At 57.6% G+C, this 15,294-nt stretch overlaps 8 protein-coding genes across 8 annotated transcripts; 3 read left to right on the plus strand and 5 right to left on the minus strand.

Moving 5' to 3' along the window:
* Positions 1–399: 399 nt before the first annotated feature.
* On the plus strand, positions 400–783 carry BU25DRAFT_354527 (uncharacterized protein; the record flags this gene model as incomplete). The annotated part of the gene is made up of 1 exon (XM_033703515.1): positions 400–783. A coding segment is annotated over one exon (384 nt), but the record flags the coding sequence as incomplete, so codon positions are not given.
* Positions 784–1,187: 404 nt separating this feature from the next.
* Positions 1,188–1,962, minus strand: BU25DRAFT_495789 (uncharacterized protein; the record flags this gene model as incomplete). The annotated part of the gene is made up of 2 exons (XM_033711881.1): positions 1,702–1,962; positions 1,188–1,440 (listed from the first exon to the last, which is right to left on the minus strand). Exons 1-2 carry the CDS (start codon positions 1,866–1,868, stop codon positions 1,188–1,190), a joined length of 420 nt encoding a protein of 139 aa, XP_033555553.1. The 5' UTR covers positions 1,869–1,962.
* Positions 1,963–2,399: 437 nt separating this feature from the next.
* On the minus strand, positions 2,400–4,123 carry BU25DRAFT_238476 (queuine tRNA-ribosyltransferase). Its single transcript, XM_033701493.1, has 6 exons — positions 3,902–4,123; positions 3,694–3,851; positions 3,565–3,647; positions 3,490–3,499; positions 2,893–3,433; positions 2,400–2,845 (listed from the first exon to the last, which is right to left on the minus strand). The coding sequence occupies exons 1-6, from the start codon at positions 3,950–3,952 to the stop codon at positions 2,468–2,470; spliced, it is 1,221 nt and encodes a 406-aa protein (XP_033555554.1). The 5' UTR covers positions 3,953–4,123; the 3' UTR covers positions 2,400–2,467.
* BU25DRAFT_238635 (uncharacterized protein) lies at positions 4,069–5,002 on the minus strand. Its single transcript, XM_033701494.1, has 3 exons — positions 5,001–5,002; positions 4,276–4,949; positions 4,069–4,210 (listed from the first exon to the last, which is right to left on the minus strand). The coding sequence occupies exons 2-3, from the start codon at positions 4,627–4,629 to the stop codon at positions 4,133–4,135; spliced, it is 432 nt and encodes a 143-aa protein (XP_033555555.1). The 5' UTR covers positions 4,630–4,949; positions 5,001–5,002; the 3' UTR covers positions 4,069–4,132.
* Positions 5,003–5,608: 606 nt separating this feature from the next.
* BU25DRAFT_238404 (uncharacterized protein) lies at positions 5,609–6,570 on the plus strand. Its single transcript, XM_033701492.1, has one exon. It carries the CDS (start codon positions 5,901–5,903, stop codon positions 6,459–6,461), a length of 561 nt encoding a protein of 186 aa, XP_033555556.1. The 5' UTR covers positions 5,609–5,900; the 3' UTR covers positions 6,462–6,570.
* A 626-nt stretch (positions 6,571–7,196) lies between these two features.
* On the minus strand, positions 7,197–8,996 carry BU25DRAFT_379667 (uncharacterized protein; the record flags this gene model as incomplete). Its single annotated transcript, XM_033704204.1, has 2 exons — positions 7,197–7,451; positions 7,539–8,996. The coding sequence occupies 2 exons, from the start codon at positions 8,994–8,996 to the stop codon at positions 7,266–7,268; spliced, it is 1,644 nt and encodes a 547-aa protein (XP_033555557.1). The 3' UTR covers positions 7,197–7,265.
* A 216-nt stretch (positions 8,997–9,212) lies between these two features.
* Positions 9,213–10,522, minus strand: BU25DRAFT_416143 (uncharacterized protein). Its single transcript, XM_033707707.1, has one exon. It carries the CDS (start codon positions 10,443–10,445, stop codon positions 9,528–9,530), a length of 918 nt encoding a protein of 305 aa, XP_033555558.1. The 5' UTR covers positions 10,446–10,522; the 3' UTR covers positions 9,213–9,527.
* A 405-nt stretch (positions 10,523–10,927) lies between these two features.
* BU25DRAFT_443806 (uncharacterized protein) lies at positions 10,928–14,915 on the plus strand (the record flags this gene model as incomplete). Its single annotated transcript, XM_033709382.1, has 3 exons — positions 10,928–12,776; positions 12,842–12,904; positions 12,971–14,915. 3 exons carry the CDS (start codon positions 10,928–10,930, stop codon positions 14,827–14,829), a joined length of 3,771 nt encoding a protein of 1,256 aa, XP_033555559.1. The 3' UTR covers positions 14,830–14,915.
* Positions 14,916–15,294: the final 379 nt, after the last annotated feature.

A 15,294-nucleotide genomic window follows, 5' to 3' on the forward strand; every position in this document is an offset into this window, starting at 1 on the left:
CATTAGGTACTAAACTTGGGGGAGTGCACACATTTTGACAGTCACGGATACGCCTCCTGGAACTGTACACCAGGTTACACAGTCAACTAGCGCCGCCAACTTACACTTTGTGCTTGACAAAGCTGGCCGCCGGTTTAAGAAAGACGGTCCGATTGTATACAAGCCTGCCCCTTAGCCCAAACATGGCGGCTAAACGTTTGCTTCGATTAGCCATCAAGAGCGGCCTCACGGTCAGCCAAGAGAAGTACAATGAGCTGGGTAATTTTGACGTACACAGTATCGGCAGGCAGCTGTGTTGTGGCTGATTGACAACAATAGAACCCTCCGCGAGTTTGAAACGCCAGCTTTTTGTGGGATAATTAGGTTTGCTAACCCAGGGGCGGAGCTGGCATTGTGGAGAGTAAGTTACACATAGGCTTTGACAGATGGACCACCACCAAAGGCGGCAAACGTGGTTTCGTTGCTGTAGTTGCTCACTACGCCAGCAAGGACGGCTTTACTATAGACCTTCCCAATGCGCTGCCGCAGCTGGTTGGAGCTCATACTAGCCAGGCAATAGCTGAAACTGTTGCAAAATTCCTTCCGTACTTCGGTATCAATTGCAGCAAACTCGGCTACTTTGTGTTGGGTGATGCATTATCCACATGTCTCCAAACCTGCAAGGCCCCAAGAAACGGCGCCATCAAGCTATTCGCATACTTACCCCTCCCATACGCGCCCGTCCCAAACGCGCCCGTCCCAATACACTTTACAGCATCCTTTCGGATATCCTTGGTAGAGTAAGAAGTCCTAGTCCATAAGACACCTGCCTCTTTCTCGACGACATGGTTAACGTCCTGCTGCGTAAGCACGCCGTCGGCAATGTGGTAGGAACGGTTAGATATGAAGGATGCGTTGGTAAACATGGATTTGATAACGTGGGATAGGGTGGAGAGAATCGTTGCTGGGAATGGTTGATGCCGTTGTCTGGAAGACAAGCGGTGTGCGTGGTGGAAGTCAAAGTGAAGATGCCGTTTTGGAAAACCTGCAAGAGTCAGGCCGGACAACTGACTGCAACCTTATGGGAATTCAGAACGACGATGTCAGAAGATTCGAAAGAGACTCACTGAGTTCAAACAACACACCCGGATACACAACCGCAAAACGAAACTTCCTCTCTGTCGCGCGGCACAGCAGATAATTGTGACTCACTCGCTTCGGCGCGAGTACCATGTCAGTTGGTAGCGTGGGTCCATGGCCTTCCTCGATGCTTCGCATCCTGCCCGCAGTATTGTGTTGCCCCAAGCAATTGATTCATTTTCCATGGGCGTGAACAATACGTCGATAGGGAAGTCAACAAGAACTGGACCAGGCGTTCCGGAGCCGGCGGTCCGCCAGGCCAGGCTTGTGATGCGTGGGATCTCACCGACATTCGTGACTGGGAACAGGTCAGTCATGTAACTGGAGGTGCAAGTAGTTTGTCAAGACTTGGTGACAGGCTTAGCTAGCACAACCTGGTCGCGAAAGCCTTGTAGGCAGTTTGTCTCAGCATCTCTTAGGGGCGAACTGCTCGTGACGCAGAGGACGGGACTTCGATCCGCGAACGCTGTAGCCAGACCAGGAAGCCCATTACAAAAGCTACATAGTACCAGCCCTTGAACATCTTTGTCCTTGCGTGGTTGCATAATGGTCACTGCCAGTCTGAGGGTCTCGCCCACTTACCCACTGTTCGCCGTCACGAAGCAGCAGCCTGTGTTGCCGCTGACCTTAGGATACCCCTCTGCTGCCTGTACAGCAACAGTCTCGTGTCGTGTTTCGATGAGCTCAATGTCCGCATCTGAGCCTTCCATCAGAAAGGCATCAAGGCAACCACCGTGCAAACCGAACATGGTGCGAACTCCAAGTTGATGTAGACATTGAGCGAGAAGGTCGCGCCTAGCAATTCGCGACCTTTCGGCTCCTTGAGCACTATGCTGTGGCTCTCCATGTTGCCCTGCCTGTTGAGCTTGCGTGTGAAGGGGGGGGGGGGGGGAGAGGTAGATGAAGAGGACCATGGTACCGAAGGTGCTCCGGTGCCCAGCTTCAGGCGCTCTCGCGACCATCCTGTGAAGCCTACTTGCACGCGTTGTCCCGTGTAAACTGGGGTTGAGATGTGGGGTGCCCCACTTGCTGATCAGGCTATGCGGTAGCTTCCGCAGTCAACTCCGTACCTATCAACGTCAGGGTACAGGGTCTCGCCTCAACGTGTGCGAGTCGATCCCGCTGACGTTTCTCGGCTGTTCGATTCAGGTATGCCGAGCCTACTATTCGCGATCAGCATACCAGTATGTCCAGGCTTCCAGGGAGCGTACATCATGAGCATGAGTCGCCGGTGTGAACGGAGTGCTGGAAGAGGCGCTGAGGTCTGAATCGACCTCCTGATGGTGTCTATATTGTCGTCTAGAGATCTATGCAAAGAACAAACTGTTGACTGCCACTGGAAGCGTGTTCAGTCGCTCAAAAGATCCACGCCAACACCCTTCAGTGCCTCAACGGACCACTCAGGGTACTTCTCTTTCTTACCGCTGTACAGCTTGCTGAAGAAGTCCTTCAGGAACTGTGGGTATCTGTCCTCCAAAATAGCTTCTCTCACCAGCCTCATCAGGTTGAGCTGGTAGTGCACGTTATGCATAGTCAAGAGATGTGCTCCAGCGGTCTCCTTTGCTGTCACATGGTATACGTAGGCTCGTGTGATACCCAATCCGCCTTCGGATGTTGGCCGGCAGCAGGTACATTTGCAGCCTTGCTCAATGGGTCCGAAGTCTTCCGAGAAGTTAACGTTGCGAAGGTTGAGCATACCGCCGGCGGTGATTGCGTTGCCGAAGCGCTGTATGTGTCAGTTTAGATACAGATTGTGATATCGTGAGGGCTTACAGCAGTTCTAGTAGGCCAAACGCAGTCAAACATATCTGCACCAAGAGCTACTGACACCACCAGGTCTTCAGGATAGCCAATGCCCATGACATATCGTGGCTTCTTCTCTGGTAGCAGTCCAGTGCAGGTGTCCACCACCTTACAATAGTCGCTCTTCGCTTCTCCACCGGACAGACCGCCAATGGCAATGCCTGGTGTATCCCTGGCGACCATCTCAGCGGTGCACTGCCGCCGCAGATCCAGATCTAAGCCACCCTGTATGATGCAGAACAGGTTCTGGCGCTCTGGGTATTTATGAGCCTGTATGCAGCGATCGAGCCAGCGCACCGAGCGCTCCATGGCCTCCTTCATACGCTCAAGATCGGGCGAGGTTGTTACGATTACGTCGTCGAGCTGCATCATGATGTCCGAACCAATCGAGTTTTGCAGCGACATGGAGTGTTCGGGGGTAAGCAGCATAGGCGACCCGTCGTGGGGGCTGAGGAATCGTACACCTTCTTCGGTGACTTTGGCAAGCTTGAGCAGCGACACCATCTGGAAGCTGCCGGCGGTGTCAGCTACGGTGCGTGCATCGACGAGGAGCGAGGGATCACCCACCCACCACTATCTGCAGCAGTCAGCACGTCGTTCGGTGGTTTCCCGTCTCCTATGGAGTCGTGTATGGGCAAGCACCTGTGAGTATATTATGAGGCCATGACTGCAACTTGTGCGCGCCGCCTATGGCATCCAATGTTGCCTGTCCAGGTTTAAGGCCTCTGAGATTGTCAGAAGTGGCAGGAGCGATGGAGTGTACTGTCCTACAGGTGGTATGTGTTATTCAAACATAGTCGACAGCCCTGATCCTCGAGTTGATCTGGTGTGAGGCCCTTCAAAGATGCCTGCGTTGCGACAGGCATGAAGATGGGGAGGGGTACGGGTCCGTGGGGCAGATGCAACGTTGCTGCGCGCGCTTTAGTCACCTTGATATCATATTAGGGCTGCAAAGTCTCAAAGCAGAAGTAGAGCTTACCGAGCATTTCCCCAGCAGCTCAAATTTGAGCGCTGAAGGCATCGGCGCCATGGTGTGTGAATTGCTCGGGTGTCATACTTCCCAGAGCGCGACTTACCAAAATGCTCGCGTAAGGTTGCAGGGATGTGACGCTAGCGTGACTTCCTCAGCTGCCAGACGCTTTCCTCACACTTCCTGCCCTAGCGGCTCGGGCAGCTCGGGGCTCTCTTTCTTCATGTCTCACTCGCCATTTTACAATAGCTCATCCGCCAGTCCCACAACATTTCGGCCGGTTGTCTTGGGATCGGGACTAATGTATTTCCGGTACATCTGCAGCACACTCTCGATCAGCTGTCGGACAAGCGGGCTTGAGTCTTGCTGGTTGGGTTATCGACCTTGTAGACTGTATCATGCATGGCCCTACTGAGTTGTGTGTGGCGTCTTGTTTTCATTCCAGTCCCTTGCTCTCTTTTCGGCCCAAGTTGGCTACCAATCGACGAAGTAGAACCTCTCGTCCTCGACGTCGCGCTGCGCAAGGATTCTGCGGATGTTGAACTTGTTGGAAATATCTCGGCTCTGCTCTTGGGTCGTGCATTCCGCTTTGTGCTTTTGCGAGGAACTTTGTCAGCCCCCTTCTTTGTCGAACGAGGCGCAGCCTGTTTGGCCCCCCTTGCTGGCACCTGCCTTGCCGTTGCCCTTGTCGTTAGTCTTTTTGCCACCTCCGCCAGCGCCCTTGTCCGCAGGTTCATCGTCGTTTCGACAGCAGGAGCAGCGGGCTTGCGCTTGATGCCAGGCTTCGGTGTGAGAGGACGTCTAGGCTTTACGACCTTCTTCTGGCCTTTGGGCTAGCCTGCTGCGTTGGTTTCGGGCATCGTAGTCGGATTCCTTGAGATTTGCGAGACTGCGGGCAGGTGATGTATGTGAACGAAGTCTCAAAGGTAGACGAATGGGCTTTTCTTATGAGGTCGAATGTTTGCTGTGGGATACAGTCATGGAGTCGTAGTGTCAAAGACGGCGTGGGTGATAGCAAACGAGGTCTCTTCGACTTTGGCGATGAACTCTTTCCCATCTAGCCACACAGTGAGCTCCTATTGTCTTCGACATCTTGGAGAATACCTACAGTCGTATATCTCTTGTTTCACAAGATTTGACACAAGTGTCATAGCGATGTGACACTGCAAATCCGTAAGACCTGCTACAGGCGCTCCTGCTACATGGCATTGAGTCTCGTGTGTTTCTGATGTCCTGTCTCTCTGTCGACCTAGTAAATTTCTTGCACACCAGGCAACTCTGTCTGTACCCCAGGTATACCGGCTTCGTACCAAAATTGGATCTCCTTACCATTGTCATCTTGGACATGTGCGAAATGAAAATGAGCTGACAGTGACTGCCGCTGTACCGTGATGAAGAAGTTGTAAAGCTCGAGCGCTGCTTCATGTAAGAATCTGAGAGCTCGGTCGTCAGCTAGTGAACCATCACAGGGGTACGCAGATGTCGTTCATGCCAGGTGCGTCCATGCGCTCCGTGCGGAGAATGGATCGGAATGGATCGATAGTTTCAAGTATAAGCCCAGCATGCACAACGCCTTCCTGGTCATCGTCGTGACCCTCCATTCCATTGGTTACTGTCTCTGTTTCGGCCTTTGCCGTTCGGCCTTGATGGTCGAGTATTGTCTCGCGAACGTCATTCACCATGTCCTTCCCAGATTCTTGGTGTACTGCTCCAAGCCAAGGGAGGAATCTTGCGAGACCAAGGAGTTACCAAACGACGAAACGACTTCGAGGATCTCCGGGATGACAGAGTTCCAAATTCGAAGGAGCAGCTTTATACTGGTGACCAGCAAACATGGAGTGGTCGTAAGATCATAAGATATCTTATTGCGCGAGGTCGGTCGTGTGATTGATTACAAGCGGTGAACATACCGTCCTTCACCGTGATGTGACACAAACACCTTCACCTCGGCCTAAGGTCATACTTCAGCTCGCCAGGAAGTGCGCATTTCCGGTTGAGCGTGATCTACATGGCCCCTCTTCCCAAGCACTGTGGACGCCCTCCGAAGCCGTGGAATAGAATCTACGTCGCCGACGTTCTGGATGCCATTGATCCTCTGATTTGCATCCGTTGTCTAGGCCACAAAGACCAACCCGGCGTGAACACGATCTGTTCCGCCTGCCAGGCCTTCTTCGACTTGGACAGAAACTCAGCGGAGCGCTTCCTCTTCTTCACTTGCCTCCGCATCTTCGACTTCTCCCTCTGGGTCCGCCGAAAGATCCTTTCCGACGTCTTCGTACTCAAGGACGATGAGAACGGAACGTTGGTCGAGCACCACATGGGTGCGCCAGGTGACAAGCAGGACCTGCCGTCTTTGCGAGCTGTTCGAAGACCGGATCAAGAGGATGGTGAAGATGGGGAGATTGTCTTGCTGTCGTCGATGGGGACGGAGTTGCTAGAAGAAGCTCTTCTCACTAGCCGACAGTGCGATGTTGTGCTGGTGTTGCTTGTCGACATTATGAAAAGCGAGCTGCTGCAAGGTGAGTGTTGCCTGCATTCTGAGCTGATGGCGCCTGACTCCGTCTGTTAGCCGACAGCCCGGTCCTCAAGATAGACGAGATCCTCTTCAGCGCCAACCACAAGCACACAAGCACACACTGGTGCTACCGCGTCCATTTCAAGGGCGGCCGCCAGTTTGCGGTGGCGTTTGCTGACCGACAGCTCGGCTGGCTGCACATCGTCCGCCCGTGGAAAGAGTATGTCCTCGACCGCTTCCACGAGTCAGATGAGCGCGATGCACTGTTCTACATGGAGAACTCTGACGAGTCCGACAATGACGAGGTGCTTGAAGACGAAAAGGTATTCCGGTCTTGTTGGAGGGAACGAGGTGTCAGTGTGCGCAGCGTCGGGGGCGTGTTGGCAGCGCATTGCCGCAAATGGTACCCCCAACCTCACTGGCCTCCAGAGACCGTGGGGGAGTGGCAGAGTCAACTGCCTCCTTACGATATGATTGTCGACCCGCGGCTGGAGGGTTGGCGACCGGAGCAAGGTCTCAGTGTCAAGGAGAAAGAGGAAAGGCAAAGGAGGTTTGAATGCTCGTTGGTGAAAGACAACGGGGGTGTGCTGGCGCTATGGAAGGTGTGGAAGCGGGAGACTGCTAGTAAGGCCGAGGGCGGTGCAGCATCGACGGAGGTTGCAAAGGGTACGAAGCGTAAGATGGCGGATGTGGGGGCAGCTGCGCCGGTGCTGCGAAAACAGTAGTTTACATCCTTTTAAAGAAAGCGCGTGGACCACGACTATACATGGAGTTAGCCAGTTTTTGGAGACGAACCTGAAGCGAACTGGATATACATTCTACTACAATACACGGTTTACATCATATACTACTACATCTCTACTCAGACGGTCTCAACGCAGGCGCAACCCCCGGGAACCCCGGCCCAGGCTGCCCTCTCGCTGGGCTCTGAATGAAATCTGCGAATGCCTTCCCTTGCAGACTCATTTCGTCAAGCTCCTTTGCACCATCATCCTGGCCCCTCCTGCCAGCCGCACTCAACTCATCCAACTCCTTCACACCACTCTTCTGGCTCCTGCTGGCGAATCTGCCGAAACCACCTTTCCTGGAACCACCGAGACCCAGGTCGTAATCTCGCCGGGCATCTCTGACGGGCGGCCTGTCCTCCAGCTCGCCTCTCGCGACTGCGATTTCAGGCCCGGTGGAGCGCTTCACCTTGATATGGATCCTTCCGTCGTTGGATACGGAACCGAACTGCGGGTTGACGAGGATCTTCTTGCCGCCCGGTGTGTCGATGTCGATGGTTTCGACGTCGCGCACGTTGTTGAAGCTGCCCCTGCCGGCAGAGTTGTTGTCGGTCGCGCGGTACTGGTCGTTGGCCACGAAACCAGCGACACCCAAGCGTGCATAGGGCTCCTTTGTTGTGGGCAGAGTGCGGGCCTGGATGACGCGTGAGGGGACGGGTGTTGGGCTGGCTTGCGGGCCGAGGATGGGGTGGGTGGCGAGGTAGGACTTTGTCTTGAGGTAGCCGAGACCGGCGGACGGGTGGGTGGAGAGCGGGGCGCTTTCCTGGTCGAACTGGTACTGGTCGAAATCGCGGTTGGAGGCGTCTTGGTCGTAGGCCTTGTACTTGAAGCGGATTGCGGGGAGGCGCAGGAAGGGCATGATCAGCTTCGTGACGAGCTTGGAGCCGAGCGGGTTGTTCGCCGTCTCCTTGCGCAGCGCCTTGATGCCCGCGTTGATGTCGTCCTGCGAGATGCTCGACCGCTCTTTCTCGCGCGCAGCCTGCCATGCCTGGGCTTCGGAGGGGTCGATGGGGGGAAGTTCGCCCGAGGTGGAGGCGGCGAGCTGGCGGGTGGTGTAGATTTCGTTCTTGACAAACTCGATGAGGTACTCGTTGAACCTGGCCTGGCGCTTGCCAATCTCCTTGGACATGTATGCCATGAATTCGTCGGCGCTCTGGCCGGGCAGCCAGGGGCCATCGTGCTTCCAGCGGCGGGCGTTGTGGACTTCGGCGTCGACGGGTGGCGGCTTGAAGGGCGCGAACTGCTCTGCGCGGCCACTGTGCTTTTCTGCCTTCTCCCTCGCCCTCTTGTTGTCCTTCAGCGCCTCCAGGAACAGCCCGTTCTCGTCCAGGCCCAGGGCAGTGTCGTACGAGGTGGTGTCGTCGCGACGCTCGAACGCGCCGGCAGGCGGTGCGTCGGTCAGGCCGGTTTTGCGCAGCTGGCCCATGCCCTTCATCATGGGCACGCCCATCTGCTCCCACTTCTGCCGTGTGCGCACATGGTCGGCCGCCGAGTCGAAGTCGGTGACGTTCTCGATGGTGTCCAGCTGGGTGATGCGCAGCACGGGGTCGCTCGTCTGCAGCAGATGCGACCGCGCAGGCAAGTTGCGCTTCAGGCCCCAGTCTCCGCGAGCGAGCGAGCTCTTTGTGGTCGCGATGGCCTGATGGGTCGGGTACGGCAGTGTCGCCGAGTCTGAGGCCTTGGTGACGCCGGCTCCGGACGTCTCGCCCACGACCGGTCGGGGCAGGGGGTTCGGCAACGAGAAGAGGCGCGAGTTGCGCAGCAGGTTCGCTGTCGGGGACAGGCTCTGTCGGCGGAGGGCCATGGCGATGCGGCAGCCGCGTGCGGGGCGTCAACGGCGGCTCAAGGGATGCGGCCTGGTCTACAATTCTCGAGGTGGAAGTTGCACTTTTGACCTGGCTCGTGCGCTTTCCCGCTCGAACTCCGATCACATCACATCACATCACATCACATCGCCTCACATCGCCTCACATCGCATTCAGGTGGCATGCACAGCAGCAAGCTAGCAAGATGAAGCATGTGTAAAGACTGCGGTTTGATATCGGACTTGAAACTGTCTCTGTATTCTCCATCGAGCGCGGGTTTTTGTGACTGTCCTCGACCGCCCCGTCGCCGATCCACTCCCATCTCGAGGGCAACGTCTGCCAGGCTACACCGATGCGCTGCTGCAGCTTGGTCGTGCTCCCGGGTCTTCGCTGGATTTGCTGGCGTCAGCTGGGGTATTCGGCGATCGGTGTCAATCGCTGGTTCTGGGGCAGGCATCGTTGCGATACTGGCGTTTGGAGTGGTAGCGCACGCGATTCTGTAGCACATGCGTCTGCAGATAGTGTGGTCCTCATCCAGGCAGGTGCTTGTCCCAGTCTTGTTCGTCATGCTCGTCTTCGTCTCCGTCTCCGTCTCCGTCTCCGTCTTCGTCTTCCTCCTTGGGACGGTTGTGTCGTGGAATGTGGCCTTCGATAGCCATGGTCGGGCCGGCAGGGAGTGACGGCGGTTGTGGCGGCGCATGGCTAGACTCGTGCTCGGTGATGGTGTCCTGCACCAGGCTGTTGCTGGCCTTGCTCACGGCGCCTGGCTTCTCGCCTCGCTCCCGTGCGAGCTCCGCGGTAGCGCTGTCATGCGCAGCCCACACGGCGTCCATGTCTTCCTCTTCTTCTGTCTTGACTGGCGCAGGTGCAGCTTGTTGCTGGGCGCGCACTGGCAGTGTTGTGCGCAGCTCCTGCGCGTTGTCTACTATGAGCTCGATCCCCCCCCCATAACCACCCGAGCGCAGCCATGCAGGCTCTTCGTTCAGCTGCACCTTGACGTACAGCGCCCGCTTTGCGCAGTCGTCTGAGCACCACACCTCCAGCACCTTCCTGTCTACAATCTCTACGCCCTTGTCTGTGTCGACGAACTGCTTCTTTGCTGTCGATGGTGCTCTCCTCTTGGGTTTGGGGCACAGCGCATATCCGCACTTGTCGGCGATGTTGCGCTCTTCGATGAGTGCGTCGTAGTCTGCAGGCTGGAAGGCGGCAACAGCCTCCTCGAAGGCGCGCGCGTCTGCAGCTCGGGGGCGCTTGGCATCTGCGTCTGGTGAGGGGGGATACTCCATTAGTGTCATGATCGAGTCGAGCACCTGCGCTTCGACAGCTTTGCGCTGCTCGAGAATATTTGCATGGTGCAGGGCAACTTCTAGGTGGCGTTGGTTCACGGGGGTCCCGTTGCGCTCAGGCACAGGCGCAGCGGCCTTCTTCAGTATAGATTTGGGCGGCATGGCGTGCTGTGTGTTTGATGTGTGGACGCAGCAGCAGCAGCAGCAGCAGCAGCAGTCGAGCAGTGCACGACGGGTTTGGCGGGCGCGTGCATTGTGATTGCATGCGCCAAGCAGAAGAGGACCGGCACCGAGGGGTTCAAGTGAGTGGCTTGCATGACGAAGCCCCCCCGGCACCAGCAGCAACCGCACCCGTACCGCGAGCAGCCCTCACCTCGACCACCACCACTCGCGCGCAGCTTCACGGGGCGCTACAGAGACTGTTCCACTGTGCAAGCTCCCGGCGCACCCCCCGTTGCACTCTCGCCAGGCAACTGCGTCATCCGGCAAGCACCGCCAGCTTCCACAAGGCCCGCAGTACACACCACTCCTCCAGCGAGCACCCACGGCTACACCACAGCGCCCGTTGGCGGCAGTCCGATTCCCTGCATTCTCTGGGCGTCCCGCTGCTGTCTTGCCGCCTTGAGCTGCCATTGGCGCCCACCATGTACAAGGTCAGGGCCGTCTTCGACTACTCGTCGCCCCACGATGACGACCTGAGCTTCACCACCGGCCAGATCATCACCGTCACCGAGGAGGAGGACGCCGACTGGTATGTGGGCGAGTACACCGATGACAATGGCACCAAGCACGATGGCCTCTTCCCGCGCAACTTCGTCGAGCGCTACGAGCCGCAACCACCGCCGCGGCCCAACCGGGCATCGCGACACCAGCCATTGGAGCAGCCCATCGAGGAGGCAGCACCGCCCACGCCTGTGGCCCCGCAGCAGCAGCCTGCGCCGGTGCAGCTCGAAGAGCCGGAAGCACCCAAGCCTCAGCCGCCGCCGCCGCCGCCGCCGCTGCTGGTCCCTCCCCCGGCAGCTGGACCCGAGCCGTCGTCGGTCTTGTCGCCTACCTCTCCTCGCTCTGCGCAGAGCGTCAAGTCTCCCGAGGACACGCAGCCACTGGCCGAAGCCCCAAAGGCCGCAGCACCTGCGAAGAAGCCGCCCCCGCCAGTTGCCGCCAAGTCGAATGCCTTCCGCGACCGCATCGCCGCCTTCAACCAGCCCGCCGCAGCGCCCATCCAGCCCTTCAAGTCTCCCGCCCCACCTCCGACCTTCGTCAAGAAGCCCTTCGTGGCCCCTCCGCCGAGCCGCAATGCCTACGTCCCCCCTCCCAAAGAGGCCCCACAGGTCAAGACATACAGGCGTGAGGAGGACCCTGAGATCGCCGACCGCCAGGCACAGGATCAGGAGGCGGCTGAGAAGTCTGGTCTGACAGGCAGCAATACCCAGGCGAACGAGGCCGAGGAGGAGGGCCCCAAGCTCAGCTTGAAGGAACGAATTGCGCTTCTGCAGAAGCAGCAGCAAGAGCAGGCAGAGAGAGCTGCCGCGGCTATGCACAAGGAGAAGCCGAAGAGACCGGTACAGAAGAAGAGGCTAGAGTCCCACGAAGGCCCCGCGGAGGACAGCGAAGACACCGAGCTCGAGAAGGTCGTCACTGCAGGCTCCACCACGCGTGCGTCCACCGACCACGCTCGCCCTCCACGTCCGTCGCACGACATCAAGTCACCCGATTCGCAGCACTACGATCGTGAGCTGCTCAGCGATGCCAACGATGCCGACCAGTCCGGCGCCGGCGAGACCGAGGACCAAGATGGCGACTCGACTAGCGTTGAGGGCGACGAGAAGCGAACAGTCGGTCACCAGCCACCGCTGCCGTCGAGAGCACCTGCTGCGCCCACACGAGAGCCAGATGTCGGCGATGAGCAGGATGTTGCAGAGGAAGACGAAGAGGAGGAGGGAGAAGAGGACGAGATGGACGCCGAGACTAGGCGCAAGCTGGAGTTGCGAGAGCGCATGGCCAAGATGAGCGGCGGCATGGGCATGCCTGGCATGTTCGGTGGCATCCCTATGGGTGGTCTCCCGCCAAAGAAGAAGAAGCCGACTGGCGACAAGAAGGTCGAGGAGAGCGAGGAGCCTCACGTACCGCAGCAGCGAGTTGCCATGTTCCCTATGCCAGGCATGCCTGTCAGAAGAAGTCCAGAGCAGGAGAACAAGCAGCTGGCTGTTGAGAAGGAGGACGAAGCGTATCACCCTGTGACGGGCACGCACCCGGCAGATGAGGTACCAGACGTCGAGGACGTGACGCCGCAGCCCATCTCGAGAACACCGACAGGCGAGAGCGCACCTCCCGTCCCGCAAGACAGTAAGCATATCATTCCTCGTAAACCCATCAACTCCAGCGCCCGCCTACTACTCGATCACCTTCAGTTGCCATCCTCGGAAACTGTGTCAAAGACCTACATGGCTTTTGATGGGGTTTCGGAGTATGTCATGACTGTCAGCGTGCTCAGTATGTTCGGTGACGCTCTGACAGGGGTTTGCACACATCACGATGCGATTGCTAACATCATGTAGAACGGCCTGCTCCTCCGCCAGTGCTCACAGCTGACCGCTCAGCGCCGCCAGTGCCTGCTGCTTGTATGCGCGCCCCCCCCCCCCCCACACACACACCATGATTTCGACGTTTGCTAATCTGTTTTCAAGCTCGACCTCTTCCACCGCCTGTACCACCCATCGCCTCTCCAGGCCCGGGATCTGAGTCTGGTGATGAGCTAACGGATGCTGGTGCTCACACACTATCACCAAGAAGCCCTCCTCCTCCATTCCCACCACCTTCGAAGCGTGCCTCCTACTTTAGTGGAGAGGAGCCCACCCCAGACTCGCCTGGTCGACGTGTGCCTCCCATCCCTCTGGCAAGCCCTACCTCGCCATCATCTGCTCGTTTACCTCCGCCCCCGCCTCCTACAGCCGCGCCTCCTGCTCACCGCGCAGAGCTGCCAGTCAGAAAACTCGATCACGAGACGGATTATGAAGGCGACTACGACACAGATATCGCCTCCGGAGACACCCACAAGGATGCTCTCAAGTCACATGCCCGCGAAGCAAGCTTAGATGCAAGCACAATTGGTGGGTCTCCTGTGATTCCACACGGCATCCCACCGCTGCCTCCAACAGCTCCTCGCGCTGTACCGCCACCTCTTCCGCAGCAGCCCCCAAGTCGACCATCCATGGACGCTCCCCGTGGCGCGCCCCCTCTCCCGCCTGTTCCACCACCCACACGTGCTCAAGAAGAGGACGATGATGAGTATGATCCATACAAGTACACCTCCCCTTCTGTGGCCTCACCACCTACCGGAGCGCCTCCTGTTCCAAGAGGCATGCCGCCTCCACCTCAGGCCCAGCCGCCTCCACCTCAAAGTCGTCCGCCGCCACCAATGCCGCCAGTGGCTCCTCCGGTCCCACACTACCAGCAGGCCGAGTCATCAGAGGATGATGACCTGTACTCGGCTCCTCCCAACAGGAAATCTCACGATAGACCTCCACCGCCGCCTCCTCAGGCTCCACCTCACCAGCATGCACCACCGCCGCTACCCCAAGATCGAGCACCGCCGCCACCTCCACCGCAGGCCCCGCCGCCACCGCATGCTCCACCTCCACCACAAGCGCCGCCTCCGCAAGAGCGTGCCCCTTTCTCGCCGCCACAAGCTGAGTCTCAGCCTCGACCGTCTATGGGTGCAAGAAAGTCGCTCGACGCCAGCCGAACACTGCAAAGCCGCGTGTCTATGGACCAGCAACGTCCCCAAATCAATCAAGACTTCATGGCTAGCGACATCGACCTGGGTGCTTCGAGTCATTGGTGGACACAGTCGAAGAGGCTGCCACCCTCGCTACAGGCCCGTAAAGATGTGCTCGTGGACCTGCAAGAGTCACAGTCAGGCAACGTAGGTGAAAAGCTCGTCTCGGTGCTGTTCATGGACTACTCGCAGACCATCATCTCCGCCCGCTTCGACAGCAACAACGTGTCCGATGTCGAGCTGGAGCAGCGTCAAGAGCCACCTCCACCTCGTCTGCGCCCTGACCAGCTGGAGAGTGCATACGAACAGTTCGGCCGCAAGATTGCCAAAGACGCCGAGTCGAAACAGGGCAGCGTGGTCGGTAATGGCACACCCTACGGCTTCATCGACGAGCTCTTGAAGCTACACAAGGACGCCCTCGCCCCTGTCTCAACCCGCGCCTACGGTGCCCTCGTGTACGCCAACCTCGCCAACGCATCCACACAGTCCTACGACGAGATCCGCCCCGGTGACATCATCACCTTCCGCAACGCAAAGTTCCAGGGCAAAGCGGGCGCGATGCACGCCAAGTACGCCGTGGACGTAGGCAAGCCTGACCACGTCGGTGTGGTCGTTGAGTGGGACGGCAGCAAGAAGAAGGTACGCGTGTGGGAGCAAGGAAGAGAGCATAAGAAGGTCAAGCCTGAGAGTTTCAGGATGGGTGATTTGAGGTCGGGTGAGGTACGCGTCTGGCGCGTGATGAGCAAGAGTTGGGTTGGATGGAATTGAGGTGTCAGAATGGGGGAGAATAGGGTGTAATTAGTAGTGGCAGTAGTTTGTATAGGGTGTATTTGCATCGGCATTGATCAATCTTCAACACATGTTGCCTCCTCGTTCGTTGCAGTGCTTCTGATGTCGGTGTGCCAGTTGCCATTCCCGACCCATGATAGCGCCGCGATACCTATATTTTCAATCGCGGTCTGCCTATATTTAATTTGCTAGACACAAGATCTTCTCGTGTACATCTGCCGCTTACCAACGAGACATCATGATATGACGAGCCATTGTGGCGGTCTTAACCTCCATGCTCCGGACATTGTCATCTCCCCCCAGGTACCACCGAGAACTTGCAAAATATCCAGGACAGCAACCACAACACATGCTATCATCCAGCAAAAGGCTTGACTGCATCTTCACGACATGAAGAAATGGTCCGCAAGTCTAACAGTGAACTTTTGCCTCGATCCGTAGACG

This window comes from Macroventuria anomochaeta (assembly GCF_010093625.1).
Source record: "Macroventuria anomochaeta strain CBS 525.71 unplaced genomic scaffold BU25scaffold_56, whole genome shotgun sequence".
Taxonomy (NCBI): domain Eukaryota; kingdom Fungi; phylum Ascomycota; class Dothideomycetes; order Pleosporales; family Didymellaceae; genus Macroventuria; species Macroventuria anomochaeta.

Coding starts and splice junctions, on each gene's coding strand:
- BU25DRAFT_238476 (XM_033701493.1), bottom strand. CDS start 3,952: ATGGCGCCGATGCCTTCAGCGCTCAAATTTGAGCTGCTGGGGAAATGC. Junction 3,852..3,901: donor AGCTGCTGGGGAAATGCTCG/GTAAGCTCTACT, acceptor TATGATATCAAG/GTGACTAAAGCGCGCGCAGC. Junction 2,846..2,892: donor TTTGGCCTACTAGAACTGCT/GTAAGCCCTCAC, acceptor TGACACATACAG/CGCTTCGGCAACGCAATCAC.
- BU25DRAFT_238635 (XM_033701494.1), bottom strand. CDS start 4,629: ATGAACCTGCGGACAAGGGCGCTGGCGGAGGTGGCAAAAAGACTAACG. Junction 4,211..4,275: donor TGCATGATACAGTCTACAAG/GTCGATAACCCA, acceptor AGTGTGCTGCAG/ATGTACCGGAAATACATTAG.
- BU25DRAFT_238404 (XM_033701492.1), top strand. CDS start 5,901: ATGGCCCCTCTTCCCAAGCACTGTGGACGCCCTCCGAAGCCGTGGAAT.
- BU25DRAFT_416143 (XM_033707707.1), bottom strand. CDS start 10,445: ATGCCGCCCAAATCTATACTGAAGAAGGCCGCTGCGCCTGTGCCTGAG.